Source organism: Apodemus sylvaticus, chromosome 22 (genome assembly GCF_947179515.1).
Source record: "Apodemus sylvaticus chromosome 22, mApoSyl1.1, whole genome shotgun sequence".
Classification (NCBI taxonomy): domain Eukaryota; kingdom Metazoa; phylum Chordata; class Mammalia; order Rodentia; family Muridae; genus Apodemus; species Apodemus sylvaticus.
In genome coordinates, this window is record NC_067493.1 from 44926102 (window position 1) to 44948775 (window position 22674).

Consider the following 22674-nt stretch of genomic DNA (forward strand, 5'->3'; position numbering starts at 1 on the left):
AGTTTAAGGCCGGGGCTACCACTCCCTGCACGGGTTCAAAGTCTAGTATAGGGCAGGGTTTGACTAGATGTAAACCTTGACAAACTGAGTTTTGAACATTATTACTCCTTACATTTTATTTATTATTTGAGTGATAGGAACCTTGGGGAAGCAAAGTTGGTTTTTTTGTTTTTTGTTTTCCTTTTTTCTTTTTTTCTTTTTTTCTTTTTTTGTTTTGTTTTTTTTTTTTTCAAGACAGGATTTCTGTCTATAGCCCTGGTTGTCCTGGAACTCACTCTGTAAACCAGGCTGGCCTTGAACTCAGAAATCCGCCTACCTCTGCTTCCCAGAGTGCTGGGATTACAGGGAATCGAAGTTTTAAAAAGTAGTTTGTGTTTTATTTATTGTCATCATTGCACTATATTAGTCCCAGGGACTGAACTCCATATACAGACAGAGGAAGTGATGTACAGCCCGGTGCCCCTGGCATTGTAGCCACTCTGAGAAGCCGGGTGGCAGCATGGTGCCTGTGACTGCTGTACTGGAGAATGCAGGTAGTGTTTGTAGGGGTGGGAAAGCAGCTGTGCTTTATCTACTTACTCTGAGCTAGTACTGAGAGAAGGGAAGTATGTATGCTAGAGTGCAGGTAGGGGCTGTGCAGAACCTTGAGCACCCGACTCTTCTTTATCTTAGGGGAATGTTCAAAAGTTCAGTTGAATCTTAAAACCTTAAAATAGCCAGGTGGTGATTGTGGCAGCACACACCTTTAATTCCAGCATGAGGGAGTCAGAGTTTGAGATCAGCCTGGTCTAATTTAGCAAATTCCATGACAACCAGGGCTACCACAGAGAAAATGTCTCGAAATCCCTTCCCCCTTCAAAAACAAACACACACCACAAAACAACAAAAAAGTATGGTTTTCCATACATGGTTTCTAAGTCTCTGCAAATGTAAATCAAACTTGGAGATGGTTGTGTTGATATAAATATTTGGTATAAATTGAAGTGCAAGGGGCTAGATAGATGGTTTTGTGGCTTTGTGGTCTTCCTCCAGAGGACCAGGGTTCAAGCCCCAGCATGGGGGCTTTAGTCCAGTCCTAGGGAATTTGACATCTTCTTCTGGCTGTGTTGGGTACCATACACACATGTGGCACACAGACAAAATATTCACCCATTTTTCATATATGTAAATTTTCTTTAAACTGAAGTGCAAACTTTGTGATGCTGTGGAATATTTCTTATCCCTACAGCACACTAGCCACCTCGGATGTCAGCAGGAGGAAGTGGCTGATTCCAGGAGCAGAGTACTCCATCTTTACTGGGCAGCCTCTGGACACCAGGGACAGGAAGATAGATAAGCAGCTGGAGGAAACCGGTGTTCCTGGGTGAGATAACGGCGGAGGTCAGCTGAGGAATGCTTTTGTAGAGATGCAGCTGTCTTGGTTAGAGGAAACAGTCAAAAGTAGACTATGAGAGGGATGGGGGCAGGGGAGGTGTGGGGGCGGGGGACAAGAAACAGTTCCTGTCTTGGGATTTCTGCATTCTCTTTGAAGTTGGACCCAAGGTTCTTTCTGGATTGTGAAAGCCAGGATGGAGGGTTGGTAGAGAGTGGACAGGGTGTGAATCAGCTGTCTTGCAGAGATTGCTAATTATGGAAGGGCGAGTGGTGGTTCACTCAAGATAGTGTTGATGAGTAGACGCAGTTGGATGACTGTCTTCCAGCAAAGCTCAGCTGTGACAGTGTAGACAGGGTGCCTTGATTAAACACTTGATCTGCTTTTCACCCCCATGTGCTCGAGGCACCACCACATCCACTTGTTAATGTTTTACTGTCTTATTTGTGCCTAATTTGTGTGGTTTGGTTTTGTTTTGTCCTTTGCTTGCATGGCAAGCTCTCTTAGCAGTGGCTCCACCTCCTCGGTCCGTCTGAGAGGCTAATGCTTTCCAGGTGCTTTACCTTCATAGGGCTCGCAGAGCTTCTCTGCCTGCACTCAAGGGTACAGTGCAGACTTGTTGATAGGACAAGATAGTCCTTTCACTCATGGGCTAGCCTGAGCAAGCTCAGCAGTGTACTCTGGGTACCATATAAATAGAAATGTTTGTATATGCTAGCTCGTTTAAAGAACCATGAAGCACTGGCTTGCTATGTGTAGGTTCAGTTTTTTTTTTTTTTTATTAGATAAATTATTTACAACTCAAATGTTGTCCCTTTTCCTGGTTCCCCCCAACCCCACCCGAAAATCCCCTAACCCATTCCTGCTCCCCCTGCTCACCAGTCCACTTACTCCCACTTCTCTGTCCTGGCATTCTTCTATACTGCAGCATCTGGCTTTCTCAGGTCCAAGGGCCTCTCCTCCCTTTGATGTCCAACAAGGCCATCCTCTGCTGCATGTGCATCTGTTGTCATGTGTCCCTCCTGGTGATCTCTTTGGTTCATAGCTTAGTTTCTGGGAGCTCTGGGGGTACTGGTTGGTACATATTATTGTTCCTCCTGCAGGGCTGCAAACCTCTTCAGCTCCTTGGGTCCTTTCTCTACCTCCTCCATTGGGGACCCTGTGCTCGGCTGAGAGTGTCCCCCTCAGTATTTGTCATGCACTGGCAGTCTCCCAGGTGACAACTATATCAGATAGGTTCAGTTTTAATTACTTGCATTATAATAGCATCTGTATGGAGATAAACGCACACCTCTCCTATTAGTCCCCTGACTGTCCTAGTAAATTCAGTGTGGTTTGCTCTAACTAGTGAGTATAGACTTGGATGCTTTTATGGATTTGTCCACTTTGAATGCCAGCATGGCAGAGGTCTTGGCGAGGACCTTCTTCCTGGCTATGTTTTACATGCCCTGTTTGTGGTGTGCACCAGACAGAGTGCTGTTTTCTCCTTTTTATTTCATTTTAAATGTATTTTTTTCATACCTAATTTGCATGTGTGTGTGTGTGTGTGTGTACAGAGACCTCCTGAGACCAGAAATTTCTCTTTTTTTGAGGCAAGTCTTGCTGTGTGTTCAAGATTGGCCTGGAACTCTTAGCCATCCTCCTGCTTGAGCTGCCTGAGTCCTGGGGTTACAGCCATATGTGTACTGTCCAGCCTGTCTTCCTCCTCTTTTTATAAGGACCTTTGACCCCACCATGGGGCTCCTCTCTCATGACCTGTATAGTCTCATTTCTTGTTAAAGGCTTCAGCTCCGAAAACCTCCAGCTAAGCTAGGCTGTTATCTGGGCATTCTGGGCTGGGGGGCGTGCAAATGTTCAGCCCACAGTGGTTACAATTGCAGCTACTGTTTTAGATACCATTCTCCTCCAGAAAAGGACTCTTCACTTGAAAGTTCACCAGCAAGCTTATTGATTAAAAAGAAGAGGGATGCTTCAGACACACCACCAATTATCAAGGCTTTAAAGGAACTTGATGAAGAGAGAATATTTAAAAATTGGGGGACGCAGACAGAGAAAGAGGATTCTTCAAGTAGTAAGTATTTCTTTAATTTTAAGATTGATTTTATTTTACATCTGTGAGTGTTTTACCTGCATATATGAATGCACACCACATGCCAGCCTGGTGTCCATGGAAGTATTGGATTTCCTGGGCCTGGGGTTGTGAATGTTTGTGAACCACTGTATGGGTGCTGAGAACTGAACCCAAGTTAAGTACTTAGTGCAAGTACTCTTAACTGATGAGCCATCTTTCTAGACACCACCCCCAGTAGTACTCTATTCCTTTTTTAATGTTGAAAGAAAGCAAAAGGTATCTGCTTTTTTCTTTATATTCTTTAATATTAGATTTTCAACCAAGCATGGCACTGCATGTCTTTTTTTTTTAAAGATTTATTAATTTATTATATGCAAGTACACTGTAGCTGTCTTCAGACACACCAGAAGAGTGCATCAGATATCTTTACGGATGGTTGTGAGCCACCATGTGGTTGCTGGGATTTGAACTTAGGACCTTCAGAAGAAGGATCAGTGCTCTTAACTGCTAAGCCATCTCTCCAGCCCACTGCATGTCTTTAATTGCAGCACTTTCAAGGCAGAGGCAGGAGTTTGAGGCCAGCCTGGTTTACATAGTATGTACCATGTCTGTCAGAGCCACATAGTGAAAACCTGCCTCAAAAAATAAAATAAGGTTCTCAAGATATGAAATGAAGTCCTAATTTATGACACTGCTCCAGCCCCATTCCATAGATAGTTGACCCTTAATAATAATTTGTAATTTATAATTATCCTAAAATAGCATGTACCTTTTATATAAAGCAAACTACATATCATGTTCTGATTATTTAAGAGGCCTACACTGGGATAGCTCAGTGGTTAACAGCGCTTGATCTTGCAGAGGACCTGAGTTCAGTTCCCAGCACCGACACAGTAGCTTACAACCATTCTAGTTCCAGGGGATCTGATGCCTCTAGCCTCTGTAGACCCCTCCAGTAATGTGAACATACCCATATGCTGACATACACACCTACATGTAATAATAACAACAACAACAATAATAATAAGATGATGATGATGATGATGATGATAATGTCTTCATGAGCTGGGCTACATAGGCATATAATCCAGTTCTATGTGCTATATAGGAGGATTGAAATCACACCTTGCCTGGACTCCTGAGTAAGTGTGTCTCCATCTGCTTGTCTTACTTGCACATATTGAAAAATGGTGACAGTCATTTTATATTAATAAAACGAATTAAATGGGCAGCGGGGGAGTATATGCCTATTTCCCAAGCACTTGGAGGCCGAGGCAACAGAATCCAGAGTGTCCAAAAATACAGAAAACATTTTTTGTTTTTTTTCTTTTTACTTTTCCTTTTTCGTGATTCTGAACATCTATAGAGAAGAAGAGTAATATCTTCCAAGGTGTGCTTTTCCCCGCATGTCTAGGTCAATAGCACTCTTTCTCTCTCCTCCCTCCATCCCTGTCTCTCCACCCTCCATCTTTTTCTCTCTGTCCTCCACCCTCTTCCTATCTGAGACAGGATCTCACGGAGCCCAGACCAGCCTGGAATTCACTGTGCTGCTCACCTTGATTTCTCATCTCTGGCCTCCACTTCCCCAGCGCTGGGCTCCCCTCACCATGCCTGGCTCTTTTGCTCTCTCTACTTCCTACCAGGCACACCTTCAGCGTCCCACAGCTGCATCTCCTGGTAAACACATTAGGGATCTGCTTCCTAAAAATAAACTCCCTGTGAGCACTCACCTTGAATGCCAGTTGCAACCGGAAGCCAGGATGCATTCATTATAAACTCCTCCTCAAGCAGTTCATCATCATAAGGCAGTACATTTGCAAATCATTATTGCAGCCTGGATAGCAGAGCATGCGCTCTGTGGAGGACCTTGTGCCGTGACAGCTGTGAAAAGCACATGGGGGGAACCAGGTCTGGTTTATTTTTGTGTGTGTTTGTCTAATGCAGAATTAGTGAATCCTCGGCAAACTGAGCCTTCAGTCAATACAGGCCGTTCCCCAGACAAATGTGCCCAGCAGAGACCAAAGAGACAGAGTTCGGCTTCACAAAGGTCGTCGTCTCTCCCACCCTCCAATCGGAAAGTCAACACTCCAAGTAAGAGATGTGTGTGCCTTGGACTAGGGAGAGTGACTTCCCGTGCACTTTTACTGTTTGACTCTGCTGAGAATGTGCATGCCGAGCACAGCCAGAGAATGAAATTGGGCGCACAGATACTAAACAACCCAAGAAACCTCATTATATGCCAGGCCTGAAGTAGAGGTCTGTCGTCCCAGCTGCCTGGGAGCCCAAGGATTAAGGTTCAGGGCCTGCCTGAGCTACCAAGTGAGTTCAAGGCTAGTCTTCAACTTAGCAAGCCCTATCTTAAAAATAAAATGTTAAAAGGGCTTGGGATGTAGCTCAGTGGTGGAGCCCTGGCCTGGCATGGATGGGGTAAGAAAAAGAAGTTAGTTCAGGAAAAAAAAAGGCAAAAGCTTTTGAGCATTTGGATCAAGGTGATAGCTGTTAAGCACTAATTGAGACAGTTTCCGGAGGTCAGAGAAGGCTTTTTTTTTTACATGTCTGCCCTGTTCCTGGTGCCTGTAGCTTTTCCTCCCCACTGTTCCTGCTGGCTCTAAAGCCTTGACTTAACATGTCCTTGCTGCCTACACTCCCACCTGCCCAGGGACATCTATCTTTCCTGTGTTCCAGGGACAATCTCTACTGCACTGGCGTTTCTGCCTTATTTCCACTCGACTTCTAAAATCTTGAAAAACCAGTTTTGAGCCAGAGTGCTATAGTCTGGCTTGCTACCACACCAGCAGGGGGGCCTCCAGACACTAGATTTAGGTGGTTTGAGTTTTGCTTTGTCTACAATACTGTCAAGTTTTTCATTATTTGTAAAATTAGGAATAAGTTCTGCCAGCATAACACAGACGAAAAGTTGCATTCCTTCTTCACTTTCTTCTTTAGCAAAAAGAGAGATTATGTTAACGCCAGTGACCGTGGCTTATAGTCCTAAGAGGTCTCCGAAAGAGAATCTGTCCCCAGGATTCAGTCATCTCCTTAGCAGAAATGAAAGCAGTCCAGTTCGGTGAGTTCTGTAAAGTTGTGGGATTAAAAATACATTTTTAAAACATTTTATTGATTTAGTGTGTGTGTGTGTGTGTGTGTGTGTGTGTGCGCATGTGTGTATGTGTGTGCATGTGTGTATGTGTGCGCATGTGTGTATGTGTGTGCATGTGTGTGCATGCATGTGTGTGCGTGCCATGGCAAATCCGTGCACATCAGAGGACAGCCTGTGGAGATGGCTCTCTCCTTCCACCATGTGGGTCTGGGGTATTGAACTCAGGACATCAGGTTTGGAGACAGGTGCCGTTACCCACTGAGCCATCTCCCTCACCCCAGCAAGGATTCTGAGCCATCGATATGGCTCCAGCTCTGCTGATTGCTGAGCTGTCAGTGGGGCCCTGTGGCTTTAGGTCCTTGATGTGAGTATCATGGAAAATCATATCTTGTAATGTGTGGAAATAGTTTTTGACAATGGAAACTTGCTGTTGCTGGATATTAAGTGTTGCCTCAACACCTCAGCAGAGTTTAGATGTAGATGAAGCCCTCTGTGCTCTGAGGAGGAGCGTGATAAAGGGACATTTTGGTGCCAGGTAGTGGGTATGAGGGTGGCAGGCACCTGTCTCTAGAAGCAGCGTATCCACTCCTAAAGTAGACCAGCTGTGAGTGAGGAACTGGGAAGAACTTGACCTCTGAGTTCTAGATGCATGGCCTAAGCATGGGAACCTCATTTCACCTTCTGAGCGAGTTGAGTGCGGCCGGCCCTCCTGCTCCAGAAGCCTGTCGCAGAGCAGAGGACGAGGGTGCGTGGCAGCAGTGCTCTAAGTTTCTGATGTAGGAATAGAACTTGGTGTCAGGAAAGCCAGACTCAGCTTTGGAAGTCATATGTCTAGCTTTCTTTTAAGAAAAGATGTGACTATGAGTTCACAGGGTACCAACTCAGCTCTCTAGAGAGATAGGAAAACTCACTTCACATTTTTCTCACGAGTAACTTGCTTCATTCACTAGATTTGATATCCTTTTGGATGATTTAGATACCGTTCCTGTGTCCACGTTACAACAAACCAATCCAAGGAAACAGCTCCAGTTTCTTCTCGATGACTCAGAAGGTATCTTTTCATAAAAATTGCTACTCACAGCTAAAGGCATTTATTTCCAAAATTCTGGTGTCTTTGTGAGGCTCTGAAGATGGTGTCTGCCTGGACACTCACTATGTGCTTGTTCTGCGGGTATTGATGAGCAGGTTGGGAAGCTGAGGTGCGAGGTACTGATTGTCACCACCAGGACAATACTGTACCGCTTCCCTTTTATACTGTCACTGAAATAAATTTATATATATGAAGTCACTTCATATAACAGTGTTAAGTGTTTCAGGATTCAGAACATGTCTCCCAAATGTGATAAATCATTGTTTTTAAACTTTTCTTAAACTGAATTATATTTACATAAAGTTTATTTGAAGTCATTGAGAGAACTTTTCAAACTTTTTTTTTTTAATTTTTTTTTTTAAGATTTATTTATTATATGTAAGTACACTGTAGCTGTCTTCAGACACCAGAAGAGGGCGTCATATCTTTTTACAGATGGTTGTGAGCCACCATGTGGGTGCTGGGATTTGAACTCATGACCTTCGGAAGAGCAGTCAGTGCTCTTACCCACTGAGCTATCTCTCCAGCCCCCACTTTTCAAACTTTTATCAAGCCGAGGGTTCCTGATAAAGCACAGAGTCTTCAGTTGTGGGTGGTGGTTCATATCTTCTATCCCAGCTCTCGTGGCTGCAGCAGGAGAGTTACTATGACTTCAGGGCCGTTTGGGGCTACTTAATGACTTCCAGAGTAGCCTGGATTAGTGTGAGACCCTGTCTCAAGAAACTGGGAGGGGAAGACAGAAAAGACGCTTCTCTGTTCATTGCGGTTTAGGCCGTATAGCAGTTCCTTTCAGGAAGTGGGGCTGAGCTGGATACGCGACGAATATTCAGTCTATTAGAAAAATTAATAAGAAACATAAGAAATTTCTTTATTTTCTGACAGAAAAAGCCAGTGATGACCCTGTTAATCCTAGCTCTTGTCCTGAACACTCACCAAATGCCTTGAAGGGAGTGCCCTCGAGACAAGCCTGGGAGAAGGGCAAATCAGTCAGCCTGGAGCAGTGGGAGCCAGCGTCAGCAACACCACAGGATAATGATTTTGAATATACAGCAAAGATTAGGACCCTAGCTGAAACGGAGCGATTTTTTGATGAACTTACAAAAGAAAAGGACCAGGTAAAACAAATAAATACATTTCAAAATACTTAAAAAATTGTTTTTCTGAGCCTGATGCTTGTGTCTAGGGACTAGTCAGAAGGGGTTGACTAATCTGGGCATGGTGGTCCTGGCTTGTGTCTCAGTTCTGAGAGGCTGAGGCAGAAAGATCACAAGTCCCTAGTCAGCTTGGGCTTTATTGTGAGACCCTGTCTCCGAAAAAAAACAGCAAATCAAACACATAAACATAAGCCACTACAGAAAAAAAGTCAAAAATAAGAATGCCCTAGTCACTGTTCAATTGCTGAGAAGAGACACCATGACTACGGCAACTTTTACAAAAGAAAACTTGAATTGGGGCTGGCTTATGGGCTCAGGTGTTTAGTCGACCATTATCATCCTGGCCTAGAGCATGGCGCCATGCATGCAGACATGGTGCTGGAACAGTGGCTAAGATCTCTGCATCAAGACCTGCAAGCAGCTAAGAGCGCTGCTCTAGCCTTGCCATGTGCTTTTTTTTAAACATTTATTTTATGTATGTGAGCACTCTATCTGCCTGTATACCTGTTTGCCCGAAGAGGGCATCAGATCCCATTATAGATGCTTGTGAGCTACCAGATATAATGAATGGGCTTTTGAAGCCTTAAAGCCTACCCCAGGGACACTTCCTCCATCAAGGCCACACTTTCCAGTCCCTGATGACTAAGCATTCAGATCTGTGAGCCTGTGGGGGCCGTTCTTACTGAAACCACCACAGAGGATGTCATTGTGTCAGACCTATCCTTGGGAATTTACCTTGTGTGTGTGTGGTACCATGGGGTATCAGACTGTGTCCTTAGGCCACACTGTTGAGACAACTTAGGTCAACAAGGACAAGAAAATGCTAAGCTGAACACTTTTCTCACTTTGTCTCGGAAAGCTCACTGCCAGTAATTACAACTCTTTTGGTTTCATTGGAACAATTTCTCTTGTTAACAGATCGAGGCAGCACTAAGCCGAATGCCTTCTCCTAGAGGAAGAATCACTTTACAAACAAGACTAAATCAGGTGAGACAGCATAGTGTGAGCTGTATTAGAGGGTGGCTAGGGGCAGTGCCCCAAGAAGAGCCTCACGGCACGGCCCACCGTGTTAATTACTTTTCTGGTGCTCTGAGACAGTACCGTGACCCGTGCAGCTTACAGAAGGCATTGTTTGTCTTGGCTCACAGCTCCAGAGGGTCAGAGTCTTGGGAAGGCAAAGTGAAGATAGGTGACTGAAACAGTAGCTGAGAGCTCACATCTTCACATCAAGGAAGTAGAGAGTAGAGTGGGGAGAGCAGGAAGCTTTCACAGTTTTGTGTCTCCAACAAAGCCGTGCTTCCTGATCCTTTCCAAACAGTCCCACCGACTGGAGACCAAGTATGTAATGTAAGGCTGTGGGAGCCATCTCATTCACACCACCACCACTTCTAATGCAGCAATCAAAGCTGCTACCGCTTGTAGTCAGTATTGGAGAGTTACAGTTATTCCATAGCTACATTTGCTGTCAGGAATAAAATTAAGTTTTGCTTTTAGGCATAAAAAATGGTGTTTGTTCATGGTAGCAAATAGCATTCATTTTGTGGTTTGTTCAGTAAGGTACTGGTAACAAAACCCAGGGCCTTGGCATGCTAAGGAGTTCTCCTCAGCCCCACAGAAACCTGTGACAAATTTTACATTGCCGAGTAAGTGCTACCTCTTTGTCTGATTAATGTGTCTGTCAATGGCTTCTGACCTCTCCATCTAGCAAGCCCTGAAAACAGTTGTGCTTCACCAACGGAATGGCCATTGTGATTGGAAAGACAGCTAGAGAGATGTGATTCCATCCTCAGGAGCAGAGGGGTCAGGTTATGTGATGAGTCTGCCTGTGTGTTCATATGTGCACTATATCAGTGCCTGGTGTCTGTGGATCAGTTCAATCCCTGCACCCACCTGGCTTTGCTCTTGACCCCTGAGCCATCTCTCTACCTGATGGAATTGCTTGTGAGAGCTTGTTTGGAGGTTGTGACATGGGAAACTCAACCACTCATATAGCCTTGAGAGAAAACTGGCCCAACTCTGTCTGGGGAAGGCTGTCCTCTTTTACTAAATGTATAGCTTAGGAAGGACAGACTGCACATAGAGCAGGGGGAGGAGGGCCCACGCTTAGCCAGCCAGATCATCCTCACATCCATGAAATCCAATTTTTAAAATTGATTTTATTGTTATATATTTGTGTGTGTATGATATGGGGGGGGGCATTGATGTTCCAGGACACATAGGTGGATGTCGAGTCTGTGGAGTTGGTTCTCTCTTTCTACCTTTTCTTGGACCCCAGGGATCAGACTCCAGCTGTGAGGGAGTGCTGATGGCAGGTAATCTTACCGGCCGAACCCTCTCACCATCATCTTACTGAGTAATTCATAAAACTCAGCATGGGAAACTTGCGATTCTTAGCTAGGAAAGTAGAGGAGAACTGTGGCGATTAGCTCATTAGGAAATCCTTAGTGTGCTTTCCTTAATAAACATCAGTGTTGTGTTCTTACGAGACATCTGAAAGGGCATTAGATTCTCTTCATGTCTGACATGTCACTAAGAAAGTCAGCGGTAGAGCCAGGCCGGGGAGGTATGCAGCCTCGCTAGAGCAGCAGGGGCTGTGGAGGGTACTCATGTAGCACACAAGGCCAGGCCTTCATCCCCAGCACCACTGACAGACGCTCAGCCCGCTCTTAAGGACCACATACTGAAGCAGAGATGGTTATTAGCATATGCCATCTCTACACTCAGCAGGTTGAGGCAGGAGGATCCTGGTTTGGAAGCCAACCTAGGCTGTAAGACTCTGTTTCAAAAAATAAGATGGGTTGGAGCTATAGCAGGTTGGTATTTGTCTACCATGTAAATCCCATCCCAAGCACCCACACACACACATACACACACACATAACTGGATATGATTGCACACATCTGTGGTCCAGTGTTTGAGAAGTGGAGGCAGGATTCGAAATTCAAGACCATCATCAACCATATATTGAATTTAAGGTCAGCATGGACTACTTTAGACTTGTCTTTGTTGCTGTTGTTGTTGTTGTTGTTGTTGTTGTTATATATTTTTAATTAATTCATTTTGGTTTTTCCAGACTGGGTTTCTTTGTGTGGCCCAGGCTCTCCTAGAACTTACTCTGTAGAGCAGGCCGGCCTTGAACTCACAGAGATCTGTGTACCTCAGCCTCCAGAATGTTAGGACTAAAGGTGTGTGCCACCACTCCTGGCTTTATTATTTTTTAATATTATTTCATGTGTATAGGTGTTTTGCCTGCATGTATGTTGTGCCCCACATGTGTGCTTGGTGCTCAAGGAGGCCAGAAGAGGGCACATGTCCCTGGAACTGGAGTTACAGCCTGTTGTGAGCCAACATGTGTGTATTGAGAATCAAACTTGGGTCCTCTGCAAGAGTAGGAAGTTCTCTTGACTGCTGAGCCATCTCTCCATCCTCTCGGAGATGTCTGTTAATGAAAAGAGAGAAATACAACATAACTTGTTAATGTAATTTTTTTAAGGTCTTTTTTCTCCTCCCTAATTACATTAGTAAGTTTAGTTTTCAGTTTCTTTGAGCTATGGTCCTAGGCTGGCTTTGAGTTCCTCAGCTTCCTGCCTCCACTTCACTGGCTCCATGGGACACTACATGTCCAATTTCTCGGGTGTTTTATTTTGTTTTTCACAGCAACTCAATAGAATGTAGACAATGCAAGTACAAATTATCACAGACTTTCTGGAATGCAGAAATCTGCCTTTCTTTGAACCAAAGTGTGGATTTTTTTTCTTTTCTGTCTGCCAGTGATTGCAAAGACAGTATTTATAGACACTGCAAAGAGATATGTCTAAGAAATGTACTGCAGCCTCATTTATAGTGTCTAAAATTAGAAGCAACCTAAACTTCTACGGAAAGATTCCTGGTTAAATGTGTTACTTGCAAAGGAATATTGTACATTAATTTAGGAGGATGTTGTCAGAAGACACTTTATAACATGCCAGGAAAGTTTAAAGGGAACAATATTTGAAACCTTCCATGTGAGGTTTTCTACTTCTAACCAGGATGTGCATATATGCAAGAGAAACTGGGAAGAAGAGGATGGCCCCTCCCTTTGGTCACTTTTCTTAGTGTTTTACACCAGACATTCAATCATTTTATTAAAATTGTTAAACATAACAAGCATTATTTCAGAATACCAATATGGAATATATTATCTAGAATGGTAAATATATATTCCAGGTATTGTTAGCTGCATTTCTTCATCATTCATTAATTATTAAATCCTTTTCCCTGAGGTCTCCGATAACGTTTTAAAGGGAGACGTTGTTGTCAGGTTATTTGGAATGTGTGTCTATGGCCAAGCCACATCCAGCATGCTCACTTCTCTGAGGACCGTGGAGAGCACCTTAGGCTCTGCACATGCGGTCTCAGGTCGTCACCCCCTCTCATGGCCGCTCTGCTGTGCAGGATTCCCATATGGCAAGGGCACCACACAGACCGAGGATACCTAAATTGCCCTGCTTATTTGGAAGGCTGAGAAGCCAAGCCATTGTTCAGTTTAAGAGAAATAATGCTGGCCGGGCAGTGGTGGCAGGTGACTTTTATCCCACCATTCTAGAGGCAGAGGCAGGTAGATCTCTGTGATTTTTGAGCTCTTTCAGGTCTATAGAGCTAGTTCTAGGACAGCCAAGGTCACACAAACAAGCCCTGTCTCAAAAAAAAAAAAAAAAAGATTTGTGTAGAAAGTAAAATCTGCCAATTTTTAATGTGTGTACTTGTTCTCCTGCTGCATCCTAAAGGTCTGTTGCAGCAGTTGTTGACTGCAGACCCAGAGGATTTGATGCGGGTTCTCATTACACCTTTCCCATTACTTTTATCTAGGAGGCCTTGGAAGATCGTTTGGAAAAGATCAATCGTGAACTGGGTTCAGTTCGAATGACCCTCAAGAAGTTTCATGTTTTGCGCAGCTCTGCAAATCTTTGAGACTGGTAGCCATTAAACTTGAGACATTTTTGTTTGCACTGATGTACAGTTATGCACTGGGCAAAGGCAAGCTCTTTTCTACTGTTTACAACCCCCAGACTGTAGTTGTACAATCATGCTTTTCCTACACCTGCTATTTTATACTTAAAATGGCCACATATTTTCAAGATATTTTTGGTATGCTCAGGAACCTCTTGTATATTTTACTATTTAAAAAGCATTATTTTTAAATAGCATATGTCTCCAATTTCTATCAACAAGAAGGAAATGTAACTTGGGAGGCAACTTGTTTCTAATGAAATAGTGTTATCCTTTTACAATGAACTTTGCACACTGGTTTTATAAACTTGTTCTACATTGTAAATATAATTCATTTTTAAAATAAATGCTTAGCAGCTTCTATAAGGATAGACTAACATGTCAGATATTTAAAATATTATAGTAGAGTTCGTATTTAGGTTCTATAGAAGTTTTTAAGAAATGATAAAACAATTCTTATGTGAAACACATGCTTTGAAGTGAATAGTAGAATAATTGGGCGGGCAAGAAGGCTCAGCAGGTAAAAGTGCTTGCCGTCAAGCCTGAAGACCAGTTTGAGGTCCAGGACCCCTATATTAGAAAGAGAACTGACTCCCACAAGTTGTCTTCTGACCTCTACATACACACTGTGCACGTTCACACCCTTTCCCACCCCAGGAAGTAAATGGTTAAAAACAATAGTAGTCCTTGAGCGCTGGAGAGTTTAAAAACTATGCAAATATAACTTACTTCTCTGAAATATTTTTGTTGGTGAGGAAAGGAACTGGTCAGAGCTGGGAGATGGCAGGCGGGGAGCTGCAGTGTCCTACCATCGCCCATGCTTTACGTGGGGGCACACCTGGGACTGTTCCCAGGGTGGCTCCAGTTCCCATTAAACATAAAGCTTTAGCTCCCAAAGTCATCGTGGAAACATTTTCACCCTCTTTACCCTGACCCACCACCCCACCCTTGCCAAAGAGAAAAATACTTCCGCAGTAGCTGTTGTAAGAGCCACTGGTCTGCGTGCAGAGCACTCGACCCTGCCTGACAATGGACAGGGGATGTGTCCAGACAGAGCTGGTGTGTCCCCCAGGCCTTGCAGCGGACTGTAGCCCATCACCTAGGTGGCATTCCCAACACTCTCTCGGAGCACTGTGTGGGCAGGAGATGCTGTTCTGATCTAGGAGCAGCAAGTATCCTGTGTTGGGACTGTTGGTGATGTCTGGGCTGCTCACCCACGCACTCTCTGGTGACCAGTCCGAACCCAGCACCCACGTATTTGTGCTCAGAATCTGCAGACAGACTTGTCTGAGCTCTCACAGTTGATTTCCAGAGCCACGGCTCAGGCTTTTGATTTTGGTTTGCCCCTGAGTTCTTTCTCCATAATGAGTATTTACAATGAACTAAGGCATCTGAGCAACTCCATTGCAGTGTATATGTCTCAGCAGGATTTCAGGTGGTCTTCAAGCATTTTCTCACCAGAGCTTCACCTGGTGATAGGCCTATGTCCTGTTCAACTTGGGACTCTCAGGCAGGAGGGGGCCCTTGGGATAATACTTAATCTTTGAGCTTATCTTCAGTAACCAGTGAAGACTTACTTAATCAGGATTTCTTATCATTAGAAGCAAGTGCCTTTTCTTTCAGCCCTTTAAAAATGTTACAGTAAAAAAGGTTCATTTTAAGCAAGCTCTTGTATAGCTTGTGACTAGAGCTTATAAAGGGATAGTCTATTTTTTAATCTGTCCTTCCATGTGGCATGCAGAACTAACAAGCTGAGAGCACCGTACACGTGGTGATCGAGTGCCTGCCTCGTGTGTGAGGGCACGTGCCCTGGCACCAGCAAACAAGGCTGCCTGAACGAGCTAACAGTGCTCCCGGTGTCTCATTGTCTCCTCCTTTCATTGTATAGCCAACTGCATTCTTAAGAAGAAACTGCCACTGGCTTTATCTCACCAAGGAGTTATCTTCTTAGGTGCCTGTAATTGGCCTATTCCAAAAAAGGCATTAAGCTCCATCAAAACATCTTCTGTGCTTCTCAGAAAGCATATGCTTTGGTTTTTGAAGTGTGTAATAGATTTAAACTATCAATTACTTATTTGAAAAAGAAATTTCATTCTTTTCTTCTTCATAGCTATAAAGAAAGACACCAAGGAAAATTCTTGCAGCTGCCTCTCCCCTCTGTAATGCACATCTTATGAACACTCAACTCAAAAGCAACTCATCCTAAAAGTGGGCAGGGTAACAGTCTTAAAGAGCATCTGTTACCCAAGAGTGGCAAACTGTTTCTGTGCTGGGATATATTGCAGCTAGTATTTAAAAAAAAAAAAAAAAACCCTCAGTGAGCCTGCAGCTTCTGGGAAGTGCCTTTTAACATGTACATAGAAAGTAAACTCTCCAGCTCTCCAGCTGTGGAGATGCTCCCCATCTTCTCACAAGCCAGCCTGAAAGAGCTGTGAGGGTTGGCTCCAGGGGAAGCATTAGCTACAGCTGGAGAGAGAACAGAGAAGGGGGGTTTGGAGCCAGACAAACCTGGACTACACCTCGGCTCAGGCCTGCTCTCCTCAGTGTAAAGACCGAAGGATTGGAGATTCCCTTCAGTACAGATAGGCCAGTGTGAGGTAAGTGTGCACCAACAACATGGTTCAGATCAACCCGTTACTGGGATGTTGAGAGAGTGATTTTCTAAAGGATTTATTTTTATGTGCATTGGTGTTTTGCCTGCATGTATTATCTGTATGAAGGTGTCAGATCCCCTGGAACTGGAGTTACAGGCAGGTGTGAGCTATCATGTGAATGGTGGGAATTGAACCTGGGCCCTCTGGAAGAGCAGCCAGCGCTCTCAACCACTAAACCATCTTTCTGGCCCCATGATTTTTTTTAAAGGCATACTAGGGCCTTGCACATGCTAGACAGCTCTGCCACTGAGCTATATTCCCAATCCAGTGATTTCTTTTTAAAGTTGATGATTTTGTTCAATCACTACAATGGTTGTCATTTGTGTTAGGTGGTCTATGTTGTCTTTGCTCTTTGATAAAATCAAGGGTTTTCTTGGATTTTAAATGAATTTCCTTGGTATGTTATTTATTTATTGGCTGACTGAAAATTATAAAAAGTTAACCCATCAGATGTAAATTCAGAAAGCATTTTGATCTTAATGGGATTTATTGAGTATAAATATTGGCTTCTTCCCGTTATAGTTTATTGCTGGCTTAACTAAAGTAACTTCTCCTTCAAAAATTCCATGATTTGACTTCTAAAAGCCATGGACCACCTGCAAGAGGGTTGGCTCCAGGGGAAGTGGCCCTGGGTGTCAGACATATATGGACTTATAAACATGACTAGTGTTACCCTCTTAACCTAGAAAAGCCACACGCTTTGCCAAATGCTGCTTGTCTTTTGAACCCGCACCCATATGTAGTCAACCCGGATATTCTCATCATCTTAAGTTTCACATGTCCCAAGAACAGTTTTTACTAATTTTAAATATGCAACTTTGTGCTGCAAGTCTTTAAAGTAAGTGGCAGGCAGGCAGGGACCTTTGGAAGTCACATTCATCAGTGGATCATGCACACTTTTGCATGTTGCAAGTCTGAACCCCTGGGAGTGCACAGATTTTGCCAGAACTTATTTTCTGCCCTGCCAAGAGCAATATGAGAGCTTCACACGCTGTTAACTAGTCCAGTGCCCCCCCATCTGGTTGCCCTTTACTTCACAAGAGACCTCAGATACACAAGGAATCGAGCCATAACTTTGCACCTGCTGATCCTCACCTACCATGCCTTCACTATGACTACAGATTTCAAAGGTAATTCTGTTTTACTTACATTGTACACTTGAACTGTAACAGGGACCCATAATGTGAAAAACAGTTATTGCTTTATACAGTGCTGCGGACGGTCAGACAAGTGCTTGTTATGGAAGTTGTAAGCTCTGCGAGAGCAGGGACGACATCATCCTCCATCTTGCATTTAGGCACTCAATAAATATTTGTGGATATGAGCTTTCCTGGTATCCGTGAGCTTATTCATACTGTCTGCGAGAGCTGGGTTTTAATGATGGTCTTCAAGTCCCAGGAGCTGCATGGTTTGGTTAATAGACACGAGAATACTAAAAGTAATACAGGAAGTAAATTCCAAGCAACCAGTGGCATAGAGCCTCAACCTAGAGAGGTGTATGTGTGTGTCTATCTATAACTGTGTTTCTAAATGCACCCTAGGGCACCTTTTGGTGACTTCACAGTAGGAGTATTTAGCGAACACCTTCATTTGTCTGGGTGTGGACATCACGTTCTGTAAACTGCCTTTCCGAGCCTTTGCAGTCTCCACTGTGCCCGAGGAGATGACACCTAGTGTGGTTCTATGCTCCCTGGCTTTGTCTGGATACCGTCTTGAGGGCAGTTTCCAGTGACACTGTGGACTTGTCTCTCTTGTCCATATGGTAGTCACCACTAGGTGTTAGGTTTGCTCTTAGTTCCACGACTTCAAGTTTTAACAAACAGGGCTGTCATTGTGCAACACACACACACACACACACACACACACCTAGCTTTTTCTTTTGAGTCTCACCAAGTACCCTCTTGGTCTTTCAATGTGGCACCAGGAGCGTCCTATGGGAAAGGAGCATCTAGATGAAGCTTTTTCTGGACCTGATCCTGCTCTCTGGGAGGTGGGGACCTGAGCTGCACCCTGTCAGGCGGCCACTCCTGCCTCTGCTGATGGCCAACAGGCGTTCTTTACTTTTTCCCGCCCGGAGTCTTGTGCAAAGGACTCGACGGCAGTAGGCAAAGACCTCAGGTTTCCACCAGGACCCAGCGCGGGGCCTGCCCCAGTATTCCCAGTGCCCCGTGGCTTTCGCCACTCCTCGTTCCTGCCTCCTGCGCTGTTTAATCAAAAACAAAACCCCGAAGCCGCCAGCTCCCGGTCCCTCCTGGAGCGCGGTCGCCCCTCGCCCCTCGCCCCTCGCCCTCCCGCGAGGTGCGGGGCCAGAGTCGGAGCGGCTCTTCCGGCGCAGGCTGCGGCCCGGCTCCTCCGCGACGCGCCCCCGCCGCTCCCCCGCGCGGCCTGAGGAGGCGCCGCCCGCCGCCGCCGCGACTGAGGGAATGCGAGCCGGGCCGGCGCGCGCGGGAGGCAGCGGCCGCTGAGGCGCGTGGGGCACAGCGGCACAGCGGGCTCAGAGCGCTCCTGCCGGCCCGGCCCGCGTCCCCCTCAGCCCGCGCTCACGGAGGCCGCAGCGGCCGGCGGCCCAGAGTCGCGCGCCAGCACGTGCGCCGCCGCCGACGGCCCGGAGCATGCCCGCCGCCGTCCGGACGTTCGCGCGGGGCCAGCTGGCGGCGGGGGCGCGCGGGGCCACGGGGTGCAGCCGGCCGGGCCGGGGCCGTGGGGCCCGCGCTGCCCGGGACGCGGCGTGAGGCGGCGGCCGAGGAGTCCGGAGCGCGGCCCGCCGAGCGGGTGAGTGAGGGGGCGGGAGGGAGGACGGACGGGCGGGAGGACGGCGGCCCTTCCGGGGCCGGGGGAGCCCGCAGTGCCGGGCAACCGTGCGCGCGGCCTGCTGTCCGGCTGTCGGGCCCTCGGGACGCCGCGTGGGAGAACCGTGTGAGGCGCGGGATCCCCGACCCGGGTATCGCTTAGTGACCATCCCCTCCCCGTCCGGATCATTAATGCTGAATTCCTCGGTTCTGGAGGACCCCGGCTCCCCTCCCCCAGAGACAAGTGTCACAGCGGGTCAAGGGGCAGGTGTGTTTGCAGTGCAGGGCTTGCCCCAGAGACCCCCGACTCTCTGGAGCTGGCAGGAAGTGCAGGGCAGAGCTATGGTCTGGGTTTCTTCTGCATCCATACAGCAGGACATCCCTGCGGTCTCGCCAGACTGGGTGGACATTGGGGGCCGAAGGATGGGGTGTGGCCCCTTTCCATCCCAAAGCTCCCTTTCCAGATGTCCTGAGAGATCCTAGTATCTTAAGGTCTGGTGGGCTGGGGTGGAGGCTTCCTCTTCCTCGAATCCACATTCTTTCCTATCGGTGGAAAGACTGGTGGGGAGCTAGCCAGAGGGAAACTTAAATGCCCCCCCTTCCCCCAATGATTACGGCTACCATCTCCCCTATCCCTAACGCTCATCCCAAATGATTATCCTAAGTAAAAATTCTGTACAGATGCCATTTGAAGGCAAGGCAAGGCCTCTAGCTTTATGCCCCTTTAAAGTAGCCTTCTTGCGTCTGTCTGCCTTGAAATCCCGGGATTCCTCCCTTTATTCCCCTCTATATCTCTGAAACTCTTAGGCCTAACTGCCTCCCAAAACCGGATTCTTCAAGAGACCATAACTAAGCATCATCCTTTGTCTACTGCCAGTTTCTCACCTCTGCCCCATTTGAGAGTCACCCTAACTGATAGGGTAGCCCCTCCCTCAAGAAGTAAATGTCTGGCCGCCCGCCACCCAGTCCCCAGGCTCCCATCTCTGCTTTGAACCCCCTACAGCACTTCTATCAGTGTGGCTCTTATAGATACTTTTGTGTCTAGCTTATCTCCGGGCTGGCTTGGATGCTCCCAGGTGGAGTTTGATTCACATACGGCCTCCCACTGTGGTCAGCCCCACTGGGTGCAGCTAGCATCCACAGGAGCAGAATTTCTTCTGACGCTTGCCTCCCTGACATTTCCTTGTTTGGTTCCTGGACTGCTGTGGTTAAATTCATTTCTCTTGTAAAGAAACGGTGTTCTGGGGTTGTAATATATGCCCAGACCACTCCCTCTGCAGAGAAACACAATGACTTGGAAGGGCTGCTCCCAGAGGGAGTGACTTTGCCAAATGGTTGGGACAGCACATCCCTGCTGTGGAGATGACCAAGGCCTGGCAGTAGGTCAGTTCTCCAGGAGGTGAATGTTGCATGGGTAGCTAGCTTCCCCTTCCCTCCCCTTCCCTTCCCTGCCTGGGAATACTTGAGTGGCTCAGGGTAGAGGAGTTGAGCCCAGGGGGCTGGAGTCCATGCTTGCCTTTCCCTACACTTGCTGTGTGAGTACAAGAGTTGAGTGTCTTTTCTTGAGCTTGGTTGTTTCTTCTAGAATCTAAAATCCCATGTTTATTTATCCCTGTTTATTCCAGCCGTCTCCCTTCTGATGTGTCATCAGTCACACTCTCAGGTTCCAGCCCTCCAGGTTCCCTTGAGCCAAGTCTCCTTGAGCCCTTTCACCTCTTCCCTGCAGGAGACTGAGCTGGTCAGTCTTCCCTGGCCTTGACTGGAGGAGATTGATCCCTTCCCTTCTTCTTTGGGCAGGCCTAATCTGGAGTTACCAGGTGAAGGAAGGCTTCTGTTTCCACACACCTCCCTGCTAGACCGTAACTTCTGTAACTTCGCAGATGGTCAGGGCTAAATCCTATTCCTGTGTCCCCGTGCTTCACACCCAGTAGGCACTTAGGGAAACATTGTCTAGATGGTGTGAGAGACAACCAAGAGGCCTCCTTTGTTATAGTTCTTATTGGTCCCCCCCCACCCCCTTGCTGCCTTCCTCCTTATCCAGAGGCCTGTTTTACTACCAGGCAGATTTCCTAAACAGCCCATCCGGTTGAGGCTTCCCAGCATAATCTTTAAGAAGAGCCAGTAATGAAGTATGTGCAGTTATTTGTAGAGATTAGCAGAGAGAGCATCTGTTGCTTCAAGATCGCTGTCTTGCCGCTTTGGGAAGAGCCCAGAAACTATGTGCTTCTGCATGGGAGGGCAAGGATGGGTTCCTGGGCCACGGTGCTATTTGCCACCGGCAGGAGGGGCTGAGGTAGATGACCAGAAAGACCACCCCAAGGGAGCCATGAGGTACCTGCAGATCAGATCTCAGCTCTGCGCAGCAGAGATCAATCAATCCTTTGCACACAGTCACTCCAAAACTGCTTAATAGTAACGTTGCCCCTCTTCTTGTAGGCCCCGGCAGCTAGGTGGTCTTTGCACAGCTTCTCTTTAGGTCATGTGATCGATGGTTATTAAGTCTTTATTGGATATCCAGAGATGTTTTCAAATAGTGCCAGGACAGATTCTGATCTGATTTGTTCTAAAACCTCATCTTAGGTCAACCCATTTGTTGATAGCTCCTTACAATGTTCCATATGGAAAATGATGCTTGTGGTTCCCTTTTAAGGAGTTACCTAAATTACTTTTCATGTATGGTGTCTTGCCTGCAGACATATCTGTGCACCATATGCATGCCTAGTACCCACAGAGGCCAGCAGTGTTGGATCCCCTGGAGCTGGAGGTACAGAGGGTTGTGAGCTGCCTTGGTGCTGGGCTTTGAAGCTGGGTCCCCTGGAAGAAGCCACCTCTCCAGTCCTGGTGGGTTTTTTGTTTGCTTTTTTTTTTTTTCTTTAGAATTTAGGGACAGGATCACTTTGTCTTCCCTGGAAACTAGGCTACTTTTTCTATGATACCAGGAAGGAAAGTGGTTAAGGCAGCAGTGGATGGTTTATGTCGTCTGAGCTACAGTGTGTACATGGCTCACACATACACACACTGCACACAGTATCTGCTATTGCCCCTGAATCCAGAAAAATAAATTGAGAGATAGAGCGATCAACTGACTTGATCAGACTCTGCTGGGATCTATACCACCTCTTTCTGCCTTAATACCACACTGGTTTGGGTTTTGGCTTTCCTACTCATTATCATTTTCCTCATTGGCATTCTGCATACTCACCATACAATAGCAGATTCACCCTATGTGGCAATTACACTGTAGAGTCTGCATATTTATTTCTACTTGTCAGTCTGTTGGCCTGTGTGTGTGTTAATCTATTTATAGTCTTAGTTTTTGTGTATGTGTTCATGTGGGCATATGGATGTATGTGTGTGTGTGTGTGTGTGTGTGTGTGTGTGTGTGTGCGCGCGCGCGCGCGCGTGCTCGCAGTGCATGTGGAGATCAAAGGATCTCAGATGTCACTTCTACGGTG

At 46.2% G+C, this 22674-nt stretch overlaps 2 protein-coding genes across 23 annotated transcripts in view; both read left to right on the forward strand.

Moving 5' to 3' along the window:
- The window catches only part of Mphosph9 (M-phase phosphoprotein 9), a 71386-nt gene extending 53632 nt beyond the window's left edge, over nt 1-17754 (forward strand). For 8 of the 12 annotated variants that reach the window (XM_052168276.1, XM_052168273.1, XM_052168269.1 and 5 more), the window contains 8 exons: nt 1229-1363; nt 3265-3443; nt 5388-5534; nt 6390-6510; nt 7494-7594; nt 8516-8748; nt 9706-9774; nt 13636-17754. In XM_052168276.1, the coding sequence (XP_052024236.1) occupies nt 1229-1363; nt 3265-3443; nt 5388-5534; nt 6390-6510; nt 7494-7594; nt 8516-8748; nt 9706-9774; nt 13636-13737 (1087 nt within the window). In that variant the 3' untranslated portion in view covers nt 13738-17754. Of the gene's footprint in view, nt 1-1228; nt 1364-3264; nt 3444-5387; nt 5535-6389; nt 6511-7493; nt 7595-8515; nt 8749-9705; nt 9775-11860; nt 11973-13635 lie in introns of those variants that run through there. The other 4 variants (XR_007975034.1, XM_052168279.1, XM_052168277.1 and 1 more) reach the window with 4 other exon arrangements.
- A 916-nt stretch (nt 17755-18670) lies between these two features.
- Nucleotides 18671-22674, forward strand: part of Pitpnm2 (phosphatidylinositol transfer protein membrane associated 2) — a 133411-nt gene continuing 129407 nt past the window's right edge. For 2 of the 11 annotated variants that reach the window (XM_052168047.1, XM_052168053.1), the window contains exon 1: nt 18671-19202. The gene's annotated coding sequence lies outside the window, so the exon portion shown is untranslated. Of the gene's footprint in view, nt 19203-21912; nt 22061-22674 lie in introns of all 11 variants that reach the window. The other 9 variants (XM_052168056.1, XM_052168059.1, XM_052168058.1 and 6 more) reach the window with 7 other exon arrangements.